Below are 23,096 nucleotides of genomic sequence, written 5' to 3'. Positions count from 1 at the left end.
TTTCTATTGAATTGAAATTTTTTTTGAGTTGTGAAAAGGGGACCTCACACAAATGATCCACCAGTGCTGTTCAGACTTCAGTGTGTATATGAATTACCTGGAAGCTTTGTTAAAATGCAAATTCTGATTGGAAGTTGAGCTGAGATTCTGCAGTCCTAACATGCTTCCAGGGGATGTTGCTGGTCTGGGACCACACTTAGAGTAGCAGCGGGGGAAGGCTACTAGCAGCATCGTTCCCAAATTTGGTGGCACACAGGACTCACGTAGGGAGCTTTAGAGATTACTGACACCTGGAACCACCACCAAAGCTGTAATTGGTCTGGGGAGACCAATTGGACTCAAAAACGTTCGTAAACTCCCCAGGTGACTCCCATGTGTCGCTCTGGCTGACAGAAGCTTCAGTTGAAACTGCCAGATGAAGCTGAAGCTCTCACTGCTTTAGCCTTTGCTAAGAGCTATCAGAAAACCTCAAGGTGCATTCTCAAACATTTCATTAGGTTTTAAAGAAATAAAATCCTTTAAGTGTGAACAAATCTTATATTTGTGCTGGAGGGAGAGATAGGTACATACATACATACATTCATATTCTTGTAAAAAATTGTCTCATTTTGCAAAAAAAAAAAAGAGAAACCACATGATTTTATTCTGTACGATCAAACATTGAGGACTTAGCACCTCTGCTGTGCAGAAGGAAAGCCCCACCGACTTGCAGGTTTCTCTATGTGAGCCAAGTTAATAGCTAGAGAGCCATGAGGCTCTACCAGTGGGAATGGTGAAGAAATTAAGGATGAAAGGAGCCTCCCAACTCTTAAGAACATTATTTCTTTGGCTCTTGCTAAGGTACTAGAATATTCAGTGTGCAGTTCTGTGTCTTTGATGGAGGTTGCCATCCCTCTGACTCAGCTCCCATCCCACAGCCACACCCCACAACACCCGTTCTTCTCCCATCCTTAGACGTCCAATCTTCCGACACTGGCGCATTATCCTTACCTATCATCCCCCTCCTTTATTAATCACCTTCCAACTATGGTTGGAACTATGAACTATGGTTCATCCATTCTATCCCTCATTGCAACTTACCTGCTGTTAGCCATCCATGGCAACCGCCTGGCAAATATGCATTCTGGGATATATCCAGTGTCCCACATTTGCAGATGCTGCCTTCAGGGTGCTACGTATTTGCTAGAAAAGACAAGCAACCACTTGGTTTGGTGCCATTCCAATATATTTTAATAAAATAATTTACATATAATAAAAGGCAAATCATAAATGTACAGCTTGCTGAATTTTTACAATATATATATTCGTGTGACCACAACCCAGATCAAAATATAGAAACTTTTCATCACCCAGAAAGTTCCCTTGTTCCCTTGGGCTTCTTCCCAATGAACATCCTTCCCATGGAGGTAATGATTATTCTGACTTTGATCACCAAAAAGAAATGGATTAATAACTATTAATAACAATATTATTATTTAATAAATAATTAATAATTATTCCTAACAACTAGGAATATTTGTATATTTCTGAAATATTTGGAAAACGTGGAGCCCAGATTTTCTCCACTTTTTCCCCACCGGGGCATATTTTTTGTTTGGCATCTAAGACCAGTCCATTTCTGAAATATTAAGTACATTATTTTAATACTAACTTTATACTTTAAATGTCATTTAACCACCTAGCAGTTTTAGTTACAGATTAACAAGTTTCTTAACATTTATTATGCCTTGAAGAAATCATTTTTATGTTTGTTAAGATTGCTTAAAATGTCAGGTTAAAAAAATAACAAAGTTGTGGACACTCAAAGGTAAAATTCTGTTGACCAAATTTAAAATAAACATGCCTTGTGCTTCCTTATATAGCCTATCAGAGAAAGCAAAAAATGTTGACATTTAGCACTGCATATTAGCAATATTTCAAGACTCAGTTGGTTTGTCTTTACAGGGGGAGAGTGGTAATCAATGCATATACTACACATTTTGTTAGTTATTAAATTTTTAAATGTCAGAATCTTGAGCAAATGCGATGTAACAAGATACTTCTTTTGTTACAGTGACAGAATTTTGAAGTTGCTGCAAGGGCTAATTATTCCAAAGAGCAATCAACTTGTTTTTCCCCAGTTCCCATAATTCTGAGTTTTAAACATCCTTTCTTAGGAAAGTTTTGTTTCTAGAAATATTTTATTTTTGCTTGCCATGGTGTTTGCTTACATTCCCTTCATTGTATCACAAAGTGATACAGCTTGTCCTGATGCTTTTGCCGTCTTTTCTACCCCTTCAGAGGGTAGAGTTGTGTGTGCTGACAGAGGTGCTGTGATTTCCATATATATTGAGAAGCAGTGTTTGTAATAGATAAGAGTGGGCCTTGCTTTCAAACCCTGCACCTATCGGGCAAGTGACTTGGCCTCTCTGAGTCTTATTTCCTTCCCTTGTACAAAGGGGGTAATAAAGCCCCTATCTCAGAGTCTTGTTGTAAGGATTAAATATGGGAAAAACACTTCTAATTGTCTTGGCACACAGTGACTGTTTAAGTCAATGTTAGTGACTGGAAGCTCTTTTAAACCAGTGCATGGAATGATGGCAGCCATTTCAATCATCTCAAAAATTATTTAAAGCTCACATCCTACGTGGGGGAGGGGAGTGCTCAACTCTTGCATATGCCCATCTCATCTGCGATGCCTAAGGTTGAGCTCAACACCCAGCAAAACTCAGCCAACTTGCTTCTCTACTATCACTTGAAAATTCCTTTGAGAACAGGGTATGGTTTCTTATTCTAGTGGATTGACTTGGCCCACAAACTGAATTGCTTCAGGAGTGGGGAGACCTGTGTTTCATGTCCCTTCTGCCACAGAACCACAGACTGTCCGTGAGCCAAGAGTGGTCCTTTGGTGCCAAGTGACCATATCCCTCTGAAACCACACACCCAACTTACTGGGAGTCTTTCTTCTTTTTGTCGTGGCACATGAATCAAATACTAGAACAGTTTTCCCCCCAAAATGTTCCTGTCCAACTAGTGATACTGTAGATTTTATGCAAACATTTTATGTAAAGGGCTTGATAGTAAATATTTTACATTTTGAGGGCCATGTGGTCTCTGTTGCAACTACTCAACTCTGCCAGTTGTGGTGCAAAAGCAGCCACACACTGTAGCTACACAAATGGATGCGGCTGTGTGCCAGTAAGATGTTGTTTACAAAAACAGGCTAGATTTAGCCCATGGGTCATTGTTTGCCAACCCCCATTCTACCTGAATGCTGTCCAATCGAAATATAATGCAAAACACATATTTAATTTTACATTTCCCAGTCACCACATTTGAAAAGTTCTTGATATATTTAAACATCTCAATCTTTCAGGACTTTTAAAAGATGGAATAAAAAAAAAAATCTTAGAGTAGAAAGGGACAGATGCCTTACCTCACAAATACCCTAAATTTGTTGAAGCAACCCGACATCTAATGACTTCTTTAAGAAATCTTAAGTGATAATAGGAAACTCTGCATAAATATGAAAATGCCCATTTTGACTGATTTTTTAGAGTCCATATAAATGGAACCAAAATTATAACCATGAGGCTAGGTCAATTTCAAATAATTTTGCCATTAAAAAAAAACACTAAAACCCACACAAAGATAAGCATTGACCACACCCCTGTTTGGACTCCATGCCGACTCATCCTTTGTGGGCAAAAGCAGACGATGGGGGCTTCATGAGTAGCACCATTTAAGAGAAGCCAGTTTTCCCAGACTCATCTCTAGTGAGTTTCCACTCATATAAATGCCCCTTTGTGTAGCCACATCAAGGGTTAGCATTCCCTACCCACAGGCATGCAGCCTTTCCCGCTTCTGCAGTCTGGTTCACCTGCCCTAGTGTAAATGGGCCCAGCTCCCAGCTTTTGTGCCTCCTTTCTTCTGCATCTCCCTACTCTGGCCAGTGTGGAGGAAAGGGGCACATAGATGAATTGGGGTTGGCTGGTCTACGATGGCTTAGCAGGAATGGCTCATCTCTGATACTCCAGATGGCCAGTCCAAGCTGGTTTACCTGGGAAAGGCAGGGAACAGAGAGAGCAGGGCTTCCTGCAGCCCAGACTAAGAATTAGTATCATGTCACTTCTGCCACCCTCTTTTGTCTCAGCAAGCCATATGACCATCCCAGATTCAAGGGTGGGGACATAGACTTCACCACCTCCCAATGTGAAGAACTACAATGTCACATCGCATGGGGAGGGGATTAGTTGCGCCCATTTTGCAAGCAATCTATCACAGGGACTAATATCAAACTACAGGATTGGCCATTGTGTGATACACTCTAATGAATATGCCTTCTTTCACTATCTATGTGAGTTTGTATCTCATCCTGAAATACTGAAAAATGAAACACTTCTTCATCTGTGGTCAGCTCTTCTTGATACCCAAGCATCAAGCTAAGATAAGTAGTTCCAGTCACAGGTCTCAGTGCTCCAGGTGCTGCAGTTCATTATCAGTGCATGTCTGGTTCATAACTCAGAGTGCTCCCCTTGGCATCCCTGGAGCTGGTGTGGGTGACCTTGGCTCCATGGCCAATGATGGAGGATTAGCCTGGACACACTTTTTTTTTTTTTTGAAATATAGTTGATTTGCAGTGTTGTGTCAATTACTGCTGTACAGCAAAGTGATTCAGTTATACATATATATGCATTCTTTTTTCTATTCTTTTCCATTATGTTTTATCACAGAGTGTTGCATATAGTTCCCTGTGCTATACAGTAGGACCTTGTTGTTTATCTATTCTATATATAATAAGTTGCATCTGTTAACCCCAAACTCCCAATACATCCTTCCCTCCAGATCCCCACCCCGTCCGCCTGGCACCCCCAAGTCTATTCTCTATGTAGCCTGGACACACTTGATAGAGAAACCAGGGAAAGTCTGTCCCTCCTTACTCTCTTTTATTCCAGGAATGCTTTATAATTCCAGGCTCACTAGAGTCATCATTATGATTCATGAGTTAAGGTAATTCCTTCCAGCTGCTATAACGTATTAACCCATGAACCTCAGTAAATAAGCTCAACAAAATAGGAGTTTTTTTTTCTATTCTTTTCCATTATGTTTTATCACAGAATGTTGCATATAGTTCCCTGTGCTATACAGTAGGACCTTGTTGTTTATCTATTCTATATATAATAAGTTGCATCTGTTAACCCCAAACTCCCAATACATCCTTCCCTCCAGATCCCCACCCCGTCCGCCTGGCACCCCCAAGTCTATTCTCTATGTAGCCTGGACACACTTGATAGAGAAACCAGGGAAAGTCTGTCCCTCCTTACTCTCTTTTATTCCAGGAATGCTTTATAATTCCAGGCTCACTAGAGTCATCATTATGATTCATGAGTTAAGGTAATTCCTTCCAGCTGCTATAACGTATTAACCCATGAACCTCAGTAAATAAGCTCAACAAAATAGGAGTTTATTTCTCACTCAGTGTCCAATGTGGATGTTCCTATCCAGAGCATGGCATGGCACATGGTCACTGGGCAATGCAGATTCCATCACATGGCTCCGGCATCTCCTAGCAATTTCTGAGAGTATCCTGCTAGATCTTCTCCATCCAGCTGGTAGACAAGAGAATAAAGAGAAGAAAAGACATTTCTTTGTAACTGGCCTGGAAGGATACACATCACAACTTGCTCATAGTCCGTGGGTGAGAGTTGGTCTGATGGTCCATTTAGATGCAAAGGGTGCTGGGAAATATGGTCCCTGGTTGGGAACAACTTGACAGCAATAAGGTTGCCCTATGGACAGCGAGCGCACATCTTTGGTGCATATCTACCACATTAATTGAGAATACCGATATTCACACCCATTGGTTTGTGAGCAGGGGACCCTGCCTTACTTCATTTTAAATTTTTTATTGTGAAATATATGTCTAAAACAGGTGTACTGGATACCTCTTGTGTCCCATTGCACATCTTTTAGGTCAACCTTTTTTCCTCCCGCCGTTGCTGAGACAGCCTGCTGTCACCTCGGTCGCACCACTCTGCTTTTGGACCTGGTGATTTTTTTTACTGCCACCTGGTGGCATGCATGCGGGGGTCCTCTCAGCCATTCTGACAGAGGAGATGGGAAGATTAATATTTGCATCTTCATTCCCTTGAATCTTCAGTTCTGAGACTGAGAATTGGCCCCTAATTGTCCACAACCAGCTTGATAATGTACCCCCGAATTGCCTTCCCCCCTTCCCTGTTTCTCGCTGTTCCTTGACCTCACTTTCCAAAATAAACTATTCACATGCAAGCCATTGTCTCAGCTCTGCTTTTGAGGAAGCCAGGCTAAGATGCGAATATAGCACATGGAGAGCGTAAAGAAAAATACTAAATTCTTACATCTTATGCTCAAATTAAGAAACAGATTGTGGGATATTGTCTCATTCATCTCAGAGTGCTCCCTGCACCTAGAAACGATTTTTGGTTTAATTAAATGGATAAATTACTGAGCAGAGATACCTCCATAAACTTCATTGCTACCTAGACACCAGAAACAAAAAACGGCAAGCAGGTAACAGTTAAATTCACAATTATGGTACTCATAGTCTCAGACTGACTTTAAATACAAACATAAAGCCCTTCTGACTATTAACTCTGGGCAAACTGACTTCAGTTGACTTCAGCCCAGCTGCCTCGAATTGCGAGCAGCAAGAACCAGGGCTATAAACTACACATTTGCTTAGCCAAGTTAACAATAAATAGTCACCTTCAGGGGTTATCCTTGTATGGAACTGATGAGTAAATGTGTCAGATTCATTGTGCTTTCAAAGGCAGAGAAAATGGCCAACAATAGAACATTTTCCAATTACCTTAATGAGGAAATCTTGATCTCCACAAAATTCACAGAACCTTCCTTAGATACATTCTACTTTTTAAAATAATTTGTGCAGAACATAATAATATTTTTAGTAAAGGAATTGGCTTATTTGGATTCCACGTGATTAAGATTATTGCATAATTTATTTAAAGGGTTTTAATGGTTAGAAACCCTCACCACCCCCTCTGCTCTGAGATACCCTGCCCATAATTCTCATGTTTTGCAGGAATATGTGATTCTCAACTACTCACTCAATTAGCCCCACCCCCTGTGGTTACCAAAGGAGCAATTATACTCCAAAAAAGATGTTAAAAAAATTTTTTTAAGAGATTTTAAAAAAATGAAAAAAAAAATGACAACAACAACAAAATAGTGTATGTAGAAAACTGAAAGAAAATAGAAGGTCTGAGTTCTTTTGATGTTAAAAAAGTCAACAATTCTTCCCATAAAAATCCAAGTGTATCAGGTCTTTTTGTTGTGATTATGTACTCAGGTGTTTCTAGCCACATTCCTTAATAAAAACAGGGAATTGGTTCTCTGCAAAGAGGGTAAGAATTTAGATGGAGTGTTTAAAAGTCGATTATTTTCTGAGAGGTCCTGGCTTATTCTTGAGTCAGGGGACTATTTGGCTTATTGACCTCCAATGAAGTGTTTACCAGAAAGTCAAAATGAAACACATTCTTGAGGAGGATAGAAGACATTGTTTTGGAAAAGAAATGCGAGGTTTTATTAGGACAAAGCTGTTAATTACACACTTTATTATTGTCAAGGTTAATACAGTTTGTGAGAGCAGAGGCACTTTTTCATCTCTTCCCGGGAACAAGGGGAGACAGCTGTTCTTAGGCACAGATCCATTATAGCTTATCACTGGCCAGCAGCCTGAGGAAGGAGCACCATGAAATATGGCCTCTGTCACCAGGAGCCAGGGCCAATGCTGAGCTGGTCGAGGCACAGAGCAGAGACAATAACCACAGCGCTAAACTCAAGTAGATTGGGTTGCATTGATTTTTAATGCCTGGCTGTTCTTCTGTGTGAAATTTACTGGTACTCTTGCAATTATTGTATTATTGATCTCTACAAAACTGCACAATCTTGCTTTAATAAACATCACATCCTGACAGTAATAAATAGCGGTTCTTACCTTTTGAAGCCTGGTTAAACCGTGTTGTAAAATTCTGTATGTTTGGATTTCATTATCATCACTTTGCCGCTTACGATTCCTTAAGGTGAAACCCGTGTTACGGAAACACATATTGCCTCGGTTCTAGTTTAACTGGTTTTTCTTTCTTTTTTTTTTTTTTAACATCTTTATTGGAGTATAATTGCTTTACAATGGTGTATTAGTTTCTGCTTTATAACAAAGTGAATCAGTTATACATATACATATGTCCCCATAGCTTACCCTTCCCCCTCCCCACATCCTCAAGTCCATTCTCTAGTAGGTCTGCGTCTCCATTCCCGTCTTACCCCTAGTTTCTTCATGACCTTTTTTTTTTTCTTAGATTCCATATATATGTGTTAGCATACGGTATTTGTTTTTCTCTTTCTGACTTAACTGGTTTTTCTGATTACATAAGGTTATTATACCCTTCTTTTAAAAAAATTTTGGAGGGTGGGTCAACAATTTATTTTTAAGGTTGACATTTTGTAAGCCCCTTCTTGTTAACACTGATTTAATAGTTTTCATTGAAAGAGAGAAAAGTTTCCTTTAAGAGGGATACATGTACACCTTCAGTAAACATTTTCAAATGCATTTTTTCGGATCTCCTTTTTAGCATTAGAAAATGCTAAATGACTGTGCTTTCGGTTCTTGGAGTTTTGTTTGTTTGTTTTCACTATAGATAAGATTTTCTTCTTTTCAAATGTCTGCAACCATACCTTCATTTCCGTGGTACTCAGCTTTTATTCATCAATAACTCCAAGGCTTGGAGCTTCATGGTAAGATCATAATGCTATAGAAGATGTTCCAAAATGGTGAGATCTGTTAAAGTCTTCATTTTGGTTAAACATAAGTATTTCCACCTTCATAGGGAAGGCGGAAATATTGAACAACTATAGCAATAACCAACTATAACATGAAAAATGTACACAATATGTACATATTTAACACTATTTATGTGTATATAATATATTTAACACTATGCTATATATATTTAATAAAATATGCATTATATATTTAATACTATATGTGTGTGTGTATATATATATATATATATATATATATATATATATACTACTGAATCCTGTTATACTGAAAAGCATGGCCCAGTCTAACTTTATTTATTATAAAAGTAACCCTGATTATAGAAGAATCTGGAAAAAACACTCTGAGTATCTTTCCAAGTGCAAACCCATTTTGCTCGCCACACAACAGGCCAATAAGTCAGGAGACGAGTTTTGGGGGCAAGCAATAACGACTTTATTTAGAAAGCCAGCAGGCTGAGAAGATGGTGGACTAGTGTCCTAAAGCACCATCTTACCCAAGTTAGAATTCAGGCTTCTTTTATATTGAAAGCGGGTGGGGTTTATTTGAAAGTTTCCCATTTTTTAGATCTAATGAGAAGTATCTATTTAGTATATATAACAACTGGAAGTAATTTGAGGTTCAACTGCTTAAATTCAAGACATTTATGTCTAAAATTACTAATAGTAATTTTCTGAAGTCTACTACATCAATTATCCTTTTTCTTCCAGTGTATAAAGCTGAGATTTATTTCTTCTATCTGTTTGCAGCTTCTTATTTTCCTAAATTATTATCAATCTAATTTAAAAGTAAATTTTACCCATAAAATAGTGAAATGACTGCCATTATGAGTACTTACTATTAGTACGCCAGGAATCATGCCAACTATTCCGCACATGTTATTTCATTAAATCATCACATTAACTCTATGAGGCAAGGATTTATTCTTGCCATATTGTGGATTAGGAACTATGACTTAAAAGGTTAGGTAACTTGCCCAATACCACAAGGCTGATAAGTGCTGTGAGCCTAAGATTCAAAACAAGAGCAGTAAATACATACTACTTGTTTTTTTGAAATATTTCTTATTCAGTAAATAGTCTTTATTTTTCTTTTAAATAGCATTTAGCTCATAGCAATATTAATATTTCTACTTCCATATTAACAAATGTATAGAATTCTGTGTATTGAGTTTACTGCTATAATTTTGCATGTAAACTGAACATACTTTGGCTATTCAATGACAAGTGCACAGAAACAGCAAACTCCCCAATTCTGAGGTCACAGGTTAATTTGTATGCTTAAACAGTGACCCTCTAATCCCCACAGAAATCTAAACAAACATTCTTGGGCAATTTTAAAAATTTGTGAAATAGTTGTTTATAATTGTTTGGTTTTTAAATTTTTTTCAAATGTAAGACATTTGAATATGTAGTGGGTAATCTGTAGGAATGTGCAGAGGGTAATTTCTATCCAGAATGATGGCTAAAAAGACCTTTAGTAGATACACTGTGATATAAATGAATGGATACTATTTTCTTGAAAATTACTACAAACACTATTGAAGAGAAGAGGAGGCCAACAGTTTAAATCCACAGGAAGTAACAGTACATATGAGCCTCTCAGAGGCTTTGAAGAGCACCCTGAGCAAATAGAGAATGAGAAGTGTAAACAGGTAAGACCCACCTGCAGTGCAATAGGAAGCTGCTCAAACAGACTTGGTACTTTAGAGTGTGAGTTATTAGCATTCATATTTAATGCATTAGAAGCTGTCCATTTCATATTTGCCTCTTCCCAGGCTGCTCCCTCTTTCCTGTTCATAGGTATTGTTTCTCCCAAGTTTATCTGTTGGGGGTTGCATAGACATTGCTCTGAGAAGAGGTCCAAGTATATATATGATACATATATACATATCATATATATGATATGTATATATATCATATATATATCATATATGTATCATATATATATATATATATATATATGATTCTCTCTCTGGGGGATGCTTCAACAGAACATCACCTATTTTGGCAACCAATCAATCAATGTATACCCCTCTCCGCAAAAACAATTACAACATTCCATGTAAAGGAACGCTATTCAGTGATAAAAGGGAATCAGGAAAAAAAAGAATAGGCTATTAATTCACGGGACAACCTGAATGAACCTTAAATGTATTATGCTAAGTGAAAGGAGCAAGACCAAAAAACTCCAGAATGTGTGGCTCTGTTCACGTGGTATCCTGGAAAAGGCAAAACTGTAAGGATGAAAAACAGGGTTTGGGGAGGGGTGGTGTCTGACTAGGGGAAGGTCAGGAGATTTGAGGAAAGAGAGGGTAGAACTAGTCTGTATGGCACTGCCAGTGGTGAATACATGATGCTTTGCATTTGTCAATTCCCATTGAACTTTCCAGCACCAAAAGTGAACTAATATATGCAATTACAAAAAAAAAACCCCGTCAACCAGGAGATCAGAGCATCCCAAGATGTAATGCAGAGTGTGACAAAAGAATCTATTATTACACGTGTATGACATAACCTCCTTGAAGGGGGTGTGAGGAAAAAAGACACCAGCCTAAGTAACTTATAAAAACAGTGATTTGAATGGAAACTGTAAGACTAAAGTAAAAAAAAAAAAAAAAAACCCTGCACATAAACAGTGTACTTTAGTTGGCAAAGTTGTTTCCATAGTGGTGTGGGTTCATAATTCTGAAACTGCTATACATATCTACGGGGATTGAATAGGTAAATGAACAGCAGATGATGGAATCCAGGTTTTTCACTGTTGGGAGAGTGGGGATTACAGACAAGTAAGGGGAAAATCTAGAATGAACCATGTGGTACTAGATTAGATTCAGAGATATCCGTCTGAATTCAGATCTAGTTTAATATAGATAGAGCTGGATTTATAGAATTATAGATGTGTGTATACATGGGTGACTTTACATATGCATATTTCATAGCTCTGTTTACTGAGAGAGGCTTGGAAACAATGACACCCCAGTAGCAATGTGCATACCCAGCACCCAGATATTGGTTTCTAATATCATTCTTCAGTAAATGGAACCAAGGCTCCTTGGAGAAATGGCTGATTTTAGGGCAAGGACAGGGAAAATACAAGATGAGCCTGGAGCACCTTATAGTGTCAGAAAGTAAGAAAATGCTCAAAAAATAAAAGAGTGGGGTCTTCTCATAGGGACACAGCAGCCAATCTGAAAGAACTCCTAATAACCAAAGCTGGAACAATTTGAGCAACAAAACAACATAGTACAGGCAAACCTCAGATATATTGCAAGTTCAGCTTCAGATCACTGCAGTAAAGCAAATACCCCAATAAATCGAGACACACACATTTGTTGGTTTCCCAGTACCTATAAAAGTTATGTTTATGCTATACTGTAGTCTGTTAAGTGTACAGTAACATTATGTCTAAAAAAATGTACATACTTTAATTTTAAAACACTTTATTGCTGAAAAATGCTAACCATCATCTGAGGCTTCAGTGAGTTTTAATCTTTTTTATTGGTGGAGGGTTTGAAATATTTTGAGAATTACCAGGATGTTACACAAAGGCAAGAAATGAGCAAATGCTGTTAGAAAAACGGTGCCAATAGATTTTCTTGAGGCAGGGTTGTCACAAACCTTCAATTTGTTAAAAAAAAAAAAAAAAAAAAAGCAAAAAACAGAAAGCAAAAGATTATCTTTAAAGAGCAATAAAGTGAAGCACAATAAAATGAAGTGTGCCTGTATTGAATTATAACCCAAAGTATAAAACAAGTAAATATCCATGATTCCATCCCTACTGATTCAAATAAATGATTGAATAAATAAATAAGGAGACTTGCCTAGTCTCCTGTGGAGAAGAATTCTAAGTACTTTATGTAGATATACCCTCTCAGAAAGGTAGATCTTGACTTGACACCCCTTGAGTATGGGCTGCACTTAGTGACTTGCTTCCAAAGAGTGAAATGTGGAAAGTGGGAGGGAAGGGAGGGGAATATAACTTTACAGTGTGGAAACCAGGCAACCATTACCTTGGCCAGGTGATCAAGGGCAACATCATCAGTGATGAGCCGTGTGTACCCTGGATATGATGTAATGAAATTGGTATATTACTCTGTGATCTTCCTCCCCCAAAACCGATAACCCCAGTTTAACCATAAGAAAAACTTCAGACACACCCAACTGAGGGACATTCTGCAGAATACCTGACCACTAAAATTGTCAAGGTCATCAAAAGCAAGGAAAGTCTGAGAAACTGTCTCAGGTCTAAGGAGACATGACAAATAAAGGTAATGAGGTATCCTGGATGGGACCTTGGAACACTAGGAAAAAAAAAACTAATGAAATCTACATAAACTGTGGAGTTTAGTTAATAGTAATTCAAGATGTTAATAATCAGGGGACTAGGTGAGGGATATATGAAAACTCTCTTTGCAGTTTCTCTGTTAATCTGAAAGTACTCCAGACTTAAACGTTTATTTAAAACAAAAGGGTAGAGACCAAAGGCTTTAGTCCAGGACTGATTGGGGGAAAAAAGACCAAACCTTGTCTTTCACTATGGATAGTTGCAGAAGCACTGATCTGTAAAAACATATGCTCTAGGACAACTTTGACTTTTTCTTCCAGTTTGAAATCTATTGTTCTAACTGAGATAGCTTTGAACTCCTTGCTACTTTCTCAAAGGTGTTTTTCTCTTGAAATCCCGAAGTCTGAAGTCACACTTTGTTCTTTGTTCTTTTATCCACCCCCGTCATATTTTATTGCAAACCTTGTTATTGTCAAGGTGCGGCTGACTGGTTTTGTAAGTAGTTTCTGATTTCTTTCTGTTCCTGTTATTCATTCCAGTGTTATTTAGGCTCATTAAAGGGAACATTTGGGCTTGGCAATTTGTCACTAAGATTCAGGTACAAGCACATCATTACCAAGCTATCTAAAATTCAGCAGTGATGATACTGATGATACTCAGAAGTGTGGCCAAGAAAGCATTACAGTTATATACTTAATAAGAACATCACATTTGATCACGAATTAAATCATACAAGTAATCTTCATGCGGTTCCCTATTTACAGCTCAGAAAGTTTCTTCCTCTTCTATAAAATCTGATAACTTCAATTATTATGTGTCTTCCATAAAAAGGTATAAAAAAATGTGCACCTCTTTCTGAGTATGTTACTATTCGAGTACCAATGTTTTTGATTTTGCAAATAATCTGGAAAACGAATGTAAAAAGATAATAAATATACCTTTTATAACAAAAGAGTTATAGACTTAAAATTATAATCATCAGTTTATTGTTGGATAGCTAGGGTTTATTATTAAGTGGAGGAACAATGAACTGGCAAATAAAACAATAATATCCTATATATAGTCTTCTAAATGGTTTTTTGATGTTTGATCTCTCTATTGAGATAGGTAAGGAAGAATTTGCAGTTTGAGATTATTGTTTAATATTTGATTTATTTCACCAGTCAAATCAACCAACAGACTTTTTTTCTTTATCTTTTTTAATGAAATGTTCCTGGGGCCTATTTTCCTCTGTGGTTTAAATTGGATGGATTCGGGGTGGGATTCTTCCATCAATTTGAAAGCATTAAATGTTTTCTTTAAACAGTGTTCCCTTTCTTATTCCCAGACAATCGTTAGAGGAAACAAACCCTGCAAGGAAACCTCCATCAATGGCCTTCTGGAGGATTTTGACAACATCTCCGTGACCCGCTCCAACTCCCTAAGGAAGGAAAGCCCGCCCACCCCAGACCAGGGAGCCTCCAGCCATGGTCAAGGCCATCGGGAAGAAAATGGATTCCTCACCTTCTCACAGTATTCCAGCGAATCTGATACCACTGCTGACTATGCAACGGAAAAGTACAAAGAAAAGAGTCTCTATGGAGATGATTTGGACCCGTTTTATAAAGGCAGCCACTCGGCCAAGCAAAATGGGCACGTAATGAAACTGCAACATGGGGAAGCCTACTATTCTGAGATGAAGTCTTTGCAATCCAACAGAGCCAGGTTTCCTGTTGATTATCACACACACTTGGACTCACTGAGCAAACCCAGTGAGTACAGTGACCTCAAATGGGGGTACCAGCGAGCCTCAAGCAGCTCCCCTCTGGATTATCCGTTCCAATTCACGCCTTCTAGAACTGCAGGGACCAGTGGGTGCTCCAAGGAGAGCCTGGCATACAGCGAAAGTGAGTGGGGACCCAGCCTGGATGACTATGACAGGAGGCCAAAGTCATCATACCTGAGTCAGACCAGCCCTCAGCCTGCCATGAGGCAGAGGTCACGGTCAGGCTCCGGGCTCCAGGAACCCATGATGCCCTTCGGAGCAAGTGCATTTAAAACCCACCCCCAAGGACACTCCTACAGCTCCTACACCTACCCTCGCTTGTCCGAGCCCACAATGTGCATTCCAAAGGTAACGTCCACCGCCTCCTTCCTTCGGTGTGTGGGGTCTCCACAAAGGTGTGCTCCCATGACCTTCTTATACAGATTCTAGAGCACTGATTTGTCTATAAGTGAGAATCCATATCAAAATTCTACCTGATTTCCACCCAGGAGCCCCAAGGGCAGAGAATTTAGGGCAAGGCACATTTATTCATTAAAATCAAAGCCTTTTAGGAGCTCCTACAAGGTTTCTGGTTAAAAGCCAAAAAAATTATGTATTTGAAACATATTCTGATATACTAATGATAAATGTTATGTGCTCACATGGCACTAAGTCCTGTTTTAAGGAGTATACAGTTGTAGACCATTAGGTAGAGTAACAGTGGTTCGTGCATTCTGGTAAAGGTTACGTGGAACTGTGGACAGGGGGAAAAAATCAGGATAATGGGGTAAGTTTTTAATAAAGTTAATTGTGTTCAACTCAAGAGATGGTCCTGCATTTTGAGAGTATGTTCTTTCTACTAGTTTAGTATTCAAATGTCATTGTTTTTTCATATGAAGCGGGGATAATAGATGGAATATGGTTGCTGGCCCTTCTTTGGTGTGCTTTTTATTTATTTATTTTTGTCTTATTGTAATTCCTCTCTTGATACTTTTTCTTTCTAATGTTAGCTGCAGCAAATTTGCTTTGAAATGTGGCTGGTCCGTGATATCCCAGAGTTTGGGAACGGCTGTTGGAGGAGTTACTGACTTTGCAAAAATGCCTTGGAAAGTGTGCCAGGGGGTTATTTTCCCGGAGTAAATTAGAAATGTTTTTGCTGCCTCCCCTGTACAGCAAAGTGAAAATGGGACGTCTGGCAGTGGGCTCTAGATTTCAGAGGTCTCAGACCAGTTGAGGGAGACTTGACTTCTTGAAGCGTGATCATGGACCTTTCACCGAATACTGTCTCTTCAACTGCTTGATGCGCTGCATAGCAAACCCTGGAAGGCAAGCCTGCCTGCATCATCTGTTTGATTGATTGTCAATACCCAGTATTTTTCCTTTGCTCATTATTTCTCATAAACCCAATCTAAAATGTTGAAGTCTTTTAGGGACATGCTGGGAGTGACTAAGCCATACTTAGTCATACTAAGCCATACTTTAGCAAAAGCAAGAAAGTTATCACTTTAGTTACCAATATATAAACTTAAAAACAAATCTTGAGGAAATAAAGACCTGAAATATGTACTGCCAGTTAAAATGTAAATATTGAGAATGTTTTCCATCTCACTGTATTATTTATTTGAATCCCCATGACCAGGGTATCATGGCTGCCTTTTCTTCCTGTGTTCTTCCCAGGGCAATGGTTGGAAAGAAATCTGTCTAACTAACCAACAAAGTTATAAGAAGCCATATGCATGTGTCATGATGCATGAGATCATTTATTCGATTTACTGTGCACATCACTCAACCAAAGGAACCTCTTCATAGTTCTAGAGTGAGCTAAGCAAATTAATACATTCTGTAGCTGAATCTAGTTACATTCTCTGGTTTTTGAACATCAGTGGTTACTTTAGGAATAAAGAATGTGATTTTTTTCAGCTTAACTGAGGTATAATTGACAAAATTATAAGACATTTAAAGTGTACAAGATGATGAACTGATATACATTGTGAAAGGATTTCCCTCACTGAGTTAAGACATTCATCACCTCACATGTTTACCTTTTTTGTTTATGTTTGAGAACATTTAGGTTCTACTTGCTTAGCAGATTTCTACAATATAGTGTTATCAACTATAGTCACCATGTTATACATTCGATCCTCAGACCTTATAGCTGAAAGTTTGTAACCTTTAACCAACTTCTTCCTTTTCCCCATCTCCTAGACCCTGACAACCACTTTTCTATTCTCTGTTTCTATGAGTTTGACTTCTTCCTTTGTTTTTTAAGATTCCACATACAAATGATGCCATTTATTGTATTTGTCATTCTCTATCTAGCTTATTTCACTTAGCATGAAGCCCTTCAGCTTCTTCCATTATATTGCAAATGACAGGATTCCATTCTCTTTTAAGGCTGAGTAATATTCCTTTGTATATATATATTCTTTGATTCACATTTTCTTATCCATTCATTCGCTGATGGACACATAGGCTGTTTCCATACCATATCTATGCTAATAATGCTGCAATGGGCATGGGAGTACAGATATCTCTTCCAGATAATGATTTCGTTTCCTTTGGATCTATACCCAGAAGTGGGATTGCCGGATCATGTAGTAATTCTATTTTTAATTTCTTGAGAAACTTCCTTACTGTTTTCCATTGTGGCTGTACCAGTGTACATTCCTATCAACAGTGTACAAGGGTTCTCTTTTCTCCACATATTTGCCAGAATTTGTTATCTCTTACCTATTTAATAATAGCTATCCTAACAGGTGTGAGGTGGTATCCCACTGTAGTTTTGGTTTGCATTTTCCTGATGATTAACGATGTTGAGCACCTTTTTGTATACCTGTTGGCCATTTGTATGTTTTCTTCAGAAAAATGTCTATTCAGGTCCTTTGCTCATTTTAAAATTAGATAATACAGCGTTTTTACTACTGAATTCCTCACTATTATGTCCCAGTATACTTTGGATATTAACTCCTTGTCAAATATGTGATTTGCAAGTATTTTCTCCTGTTCTGTAGGTTGCCTTTTCATTTTGTTGGTGTTTTTCTTTGCTGAGCAGAAGTTTGTTTAGTTTAATTTAGTCCTACTTGTTTATTTTTGCTTTTGTTGCCTTTGCTTTTAATGCCAAGTCTAAAAAACAAACCATTGCCAAGAGCAATGTCAAACATCTTACTCCTATATTTTCTTCTAGGAGCTTTATGGTTTCAGGTCTTATATTCAAGTCTTTAATCCAATTTGAGTTGATTTTTGTGTATGGTTTAAGATAGGGGTCCAGTTTCATTCTTTTACACATGGCTATTCAGTTTTCCCAGAACTATTTATTGAAGAGACTCTCTTTTCCCCATTGTATATTCTTGTCTCCTCTGTCAAAAATTAATTGACCATATATGTGTGGTTTATTTCTGGGCTCTCTATTCTGTTCCACTGATCTAAGTGTGTTTTTGTGCCAAACCAATACTGTTTTGATTACTATAACTTTGTAATATAGTTTTCTGTAAGGAAATGTGGTGCCTCCAGTTTTGTTCTTTTTTTCTCAGGATTGCTTTGGCTATTCAGGGTCAAATATGATTTTGTGTGTATGGTATATTTGAATGCTTGTTGTTGGGAGCTGTTTTAGGTCATGGTCATCGAGAAAATTGTGTCCAGAGGCTTTAACCTTTCAGTCATGGAGCTGTATTTGGCCCATTGACATGTTTAGTCACCCAATAGTCATTTTCAACATCTGAAAAATCAAGATATTTCACTTAGAATTCTCAGCTTTTGGGTCTCAGACTTCTCTTATGAAAAATGGGACAACCTGTTATCCCTGGGCCCACATTTTCACATAGCATTGGAAATAGAATTGGCTGGAGGTAAAAACTGCCCCATTACAAGGGACAGGCTCTGCCCAGCCCACTTCATTAATTTTTCCCATTAGCCTAATCCCTAAAGGCATTTGAGATTTAATATAACCACCAGCATCCCTTGCCTACTCATTTCACAGAAGGGGAAAGTAAGGTCCAGAAAGTCACATGGCACACTTAAGATTTCACAGTTGGTTGGTTGCAAAAGAAGAACAAGAATCTAGGTCTGCAGTTTCTCCCAGTTCAGTATTTTTCCCATTATATTGGCATATGTAGTTTTAGGGGTTCAACTGCATTTGCCAATAAAACCCATGAGAGGTCCCAGTGGCCACCAAAACTTTAGGTTAAGTGGAGGAATAGGAAGAGGATGGGAGGAAGGAGGGAGGGAGGGGATAGATTGCTTAATTCTTCACTGATTCCCTCTTCTTGCAGACTTCCAAATATAAGGCAAAGCAGACCTGCTTTATATTTGGCTATTTGGCTACTATTGTGGCTCAGAAAAAAAAAAGAAAAAAAAAAACCCATAACAGTTCCTACCAAGTGTTTTTCAGTCCTTATAATCAGAACTCCAAAGGAGTAAGCTGCTGCTCCATGTTTCATAGGAGACCCGTGAGAAATTCACGAGCAGGTCTTGTGGGAGGGTAGGAGGTAGGAGGCCTGTTAGTAATTAAAACATTTACTTGATTAAAAATATAACATCTCTCTAAAAAGGCTTAGGTGCCTGTGTCCTTAGAACTAGACTCTTAAAAATCTACCAATCACATTTGGATTTCCTGCTGAGAGAAGAAATAGCAATCATGACTCAGGTAATTTGGCTTTGGCTCATGGAAAATTCTAGAAACTGGTGGGTAATGTTCACATCTCTGATAATAAGAGAAAGCATGAAACTTGAGTAAGTTTCCAGATAGAACAAAAATGAAGAGGGGTGTGTGTGTGTGTGTGTGTGTGTGTGTGTGTGTGTGTGTGTGTGTGGCCAGCTTTACATTTTGGCTTAAATTTTAAAAAAAAGTCACAAATGTTAACCCACAGTAAAAATCTCCTCCAATGTTATCTACCTACCTTTCCCATTAGTGTGACAGGAATAAAGTATGTTATGAAATCTGTAGATATTGGCATCCATCTCTTTACTTTTAAATGTTTTTTTGCTGGGGCTGAGCAGGTGAAACCTTGGGGGAAAAGATAAAGCCAAACCATATCCATATAGCACCATTCAGATCACAGAACTACCAAAACGGATATGGAGAGAGACTGCTTTCCACTCTCCCCTGCAGACAAGGCTGCCTTATAGGGAGGGAAACTGAGTGGAGACCCTGTTCCAGTGCATTTGGTTTTGTTCATGCCAATGCTTTCCAGGGACGAGGCGGCTGTTGGCTTGGGTGTCTGGTGATGGCCCAGCACATCCATCCCTTGCTCTGGCTCCAACTGCCAAGAAGCCCCCAGCGTCATCCCAGATCTGCCAGTTCACTAAACACGGCTGGTTGCCAGATCCGTGTATTGCCTTGTTGAGCCTCACAGTCCTGTAAATTCTTGCGCCCTTTGAACAGATGAGGACACCGGAGCTTTGAGAGGCTCAAGAAACAGCCCAGTCAGTCTGCTCATAGCAGAGCTGGGACCCAGCTTTCCAGGGTCAACCCCTTCAGCCGGACATTGGCTACATCCCCAGTGGCACAGGAATAGCTTCTGCGGTGCCACGCCTTAACCTGGCTCCTTACAAGCTCCTTCTAACACCTGCAGCAATAAAGTCCCCTTAGTTTGAGTCATCCTGTTCCATTCTATGGCTGGATTTCTCAACCTTGACACTATTGACATTTTGGGCCTGGTAATTGTTTGCTGTGGGGCATCCCATGCACTGTAGGATATTTAGCAGCATCCCTGACCTCTACTCACCAGATGCCAGTAGCACCCCTCCCTCACTTGTAACAACCAAAATATCTCTAGACACCGCCCAGTGTCATATGGGCCAGGGGGAGCAGAGGCAACTCCAGCTGAGAAGCCCTGTTCTCTAGCTGTCATTTCCCAAATGCTTTCTGGCAGTCAAAGCTATAGGTTCCGGAGATAAACTCCCTGGGTTTGAGTCTTGATATTGCCACTTACAGTTGGGTGCTTAACTGTGCCCTTACTTCTCTATCTATGAAATGGGAGTAAAGACTGCCCCTGCCTTATGATGTTGAGTGAGGTTAAATAAGTTGATAATTACAGTAGTCTAATTATTAATATGCATCGTCTGTATACATCAGTCTGTGTGTATAGTGTGTAGATGGATGACGGTTGTGATGTGACGCTGGAGGTTACTGTGTGCCAGGCACTGCGCTAGGCATTTTACAAGCATGACCCAATTTTGTCCTCGCAACAACTCTGGAAGAATTCAAGATCATCTCCCTTTTACAGTGAAGAAGCTGAGACTCAAAGAGACTATATCTTTCCGGATGTCCCAAGGATATGAAGACAAACAGCTGAGCCAGGATCCAAAATTAGATCCGTCTCACTCTAAAGCCTACCTATTCCAGAACATTCCCATTTCCACCAAGAAAACCAAGGAGCAGAGAGATGGATATGAGGCCTTGGGGCCCAGATGCACACACCACAGGCAGCCCTCACCTTGCTGACAAAGAATGGGTGCTGATTCACAGGTGGATTTGAGGTGCATGTGAATGCACTTTATTCTCTGTTCTTGGTAGGCTGGAATCCTCTAAGAAGCTCCTTAGTATCAGCAGTCTGTGATTTGTGGGTAAAGCTGGGACCATGGGCTGCAAAGGAAGCATTAAGAGTAGCGATCCCTGAGGCTCTCCTATGCACTCACTGTACCTTGAGTGATGGTCTTATTTGATTTTATAAAAGACAGACCAGATTTTCTCACCCATTACAGAAGGCATTGAAGAGCACAAGTTCTAGAATCAGATCCCCAAGATTCCAGCACTTTCTAGCTGTGTGATCTTGTCTGTGCCTCAGTTCATTCATCTGTAAATAGGGTGTCTCAATACCTACTTCGAACTTGTCCTGAGGATGAAAAAAAGTTAATAAATGTAAAGGAGTTAGCACATGACAAGCCCTCAGTGTCAGCCCTTAGTCTCAGGAATATGTCTGTTTGGAAAACATGTCACCATATCTGCTCTCGCCAGTCACAGGAGCATCCTGTCGGTATAATCTTTTACATATTTTCAAAATATGGGGACAGGTTCTATCTGACTCTGCCTTCATGGCTGCCCTGTGCAGCCTCATAATGACTACTGTCGTCTCTTTAGAGATATGGGTCACGGAAGGCCAGAGTAGCCGTGTGACTTCCTCAAGGTCATGCAGAGCCTTAGTGACTGAACTGGCCTGAGGACCCCAATCCTGCCACCCCAGTGCTTTCTCTTCTCTCCAGAATGGAAATGACATTCTCAGACTTCTTATGGAAGACAGCTGCTAAGAGAGAACAGAAAATTTAGCAGCATTAAGGCAAGAGCCATCATCTCTATAGATGCATAGTTGTGATGGTTCCTGCCAACCAATCCCTCTACCTTACCCTCTTCATCTCCACTGCACAGAGCAGCAAAGTGACCAATGCTGGGCCCAGGTCATCCCAAATAGCTAGCATATTAAGGGGTTCTGAGTGAAGAGAGAGGATGCAAGAAAAACAGTGGCATGGTTCCCTAGACCTTCCTTCTGGGGTCACCAGTGCAATGATTTTTCACTGCTCGGCTTCACTTTGTTTTCCCTAGAAGGAAAAAGCAATTGAACCAGTGTGCTCAGGCTTCCTGAATCAATAGTTTAATGTCTCACCGTTCTTTGTGGTACTTGTCACACCCAGATTCAACCAAGGCTCCCGGAACAAAACTGTAGCTCCTAATCTACTAAGGATCCCAGCAGAACACTTTTCAGAGACACTTTAGGGCCTGATGGGTAGTGAAATGATGAGGCTGTTGAAATCTGATGGGCTGCGTTCAAAATCTGAGAGGGGGGTAGGGGGAGAGAGAAAACTGCTTAATCGCTTAATATAACAATGGATAGTATCGCCCGTAGATTTTTCTTCCTTTACACATGGGCTCCCACAAGATGTTCATTAAGGCTCATAAAACATCAAAGAGGTGATTCAGAGCAACATCTCTAACATCTGTCCCTTCTCATGGAGACTTTAGGCATCATTTGCCTATGAATGAACTCATCTTCCCATGAACGTTCTTGTGGTTCAAAGTAAATTGTATTTTGGTCATTATAAGTGGGTTTTCCCATTACCAAATTAAAAACAAAATGAATCTAACCTGGCATTGTCTGTCCCAGTGCTCTTTTTTTTTTTTTTTAATTTTTTTTTTAACATCTTTATTGGAGTATAACTGTTTTACAATAGTGTGTTAGTTTCTCCTTTAAAACAAAGTGAATCAGTTATACATATACATATGTTCCCATATCTCTTCCCTCTTGCGTCTCC

The 23,096-nt window shown here is 39.3% G+C and overlaps 1 protein-coding gene across 1 annotated transcript in view; it reads left to right on the top strand.

The window, feature by feature from the left end:
- The window catches only part of PAK5 (p21 (RAC1) activated kinase 5), a 101,963-nt gene that overhangs the window by 42,104 nt on the left and 36,763 nt on the right, over window positions 1-23,096 (top strand). The window contains exon 2 of the mRNA XM_007109076.2: window positions 14,436-15,221. Coding sequence (XP_007109138.1) covers window positions 14,436-15,221 — 786 coding nt within the window. The remainder of the gene's footprint in view (window positions 1-14,435; window positions 15,222-23,096) is intronic.

Source organism: Physeter macrocephalus, chromosome 14, assembly GCF_002837175.3.
Source record: "Physeter macrocephalus isolate SW-GA chromosome 14, ASM283717v5, whole genome shotgun sequence".
NCBI classification, from domain to species: Eukaryota; Metazoa; Chordata; class Mammalia; order Artiodactyla; family Physeteridae; genus Physeter; species Physeter macrocephalus.
Note: the sequence above shows the minus strand (reverse complement) of the source record. Positions and strands in the feature narration are given on the sequence as shown.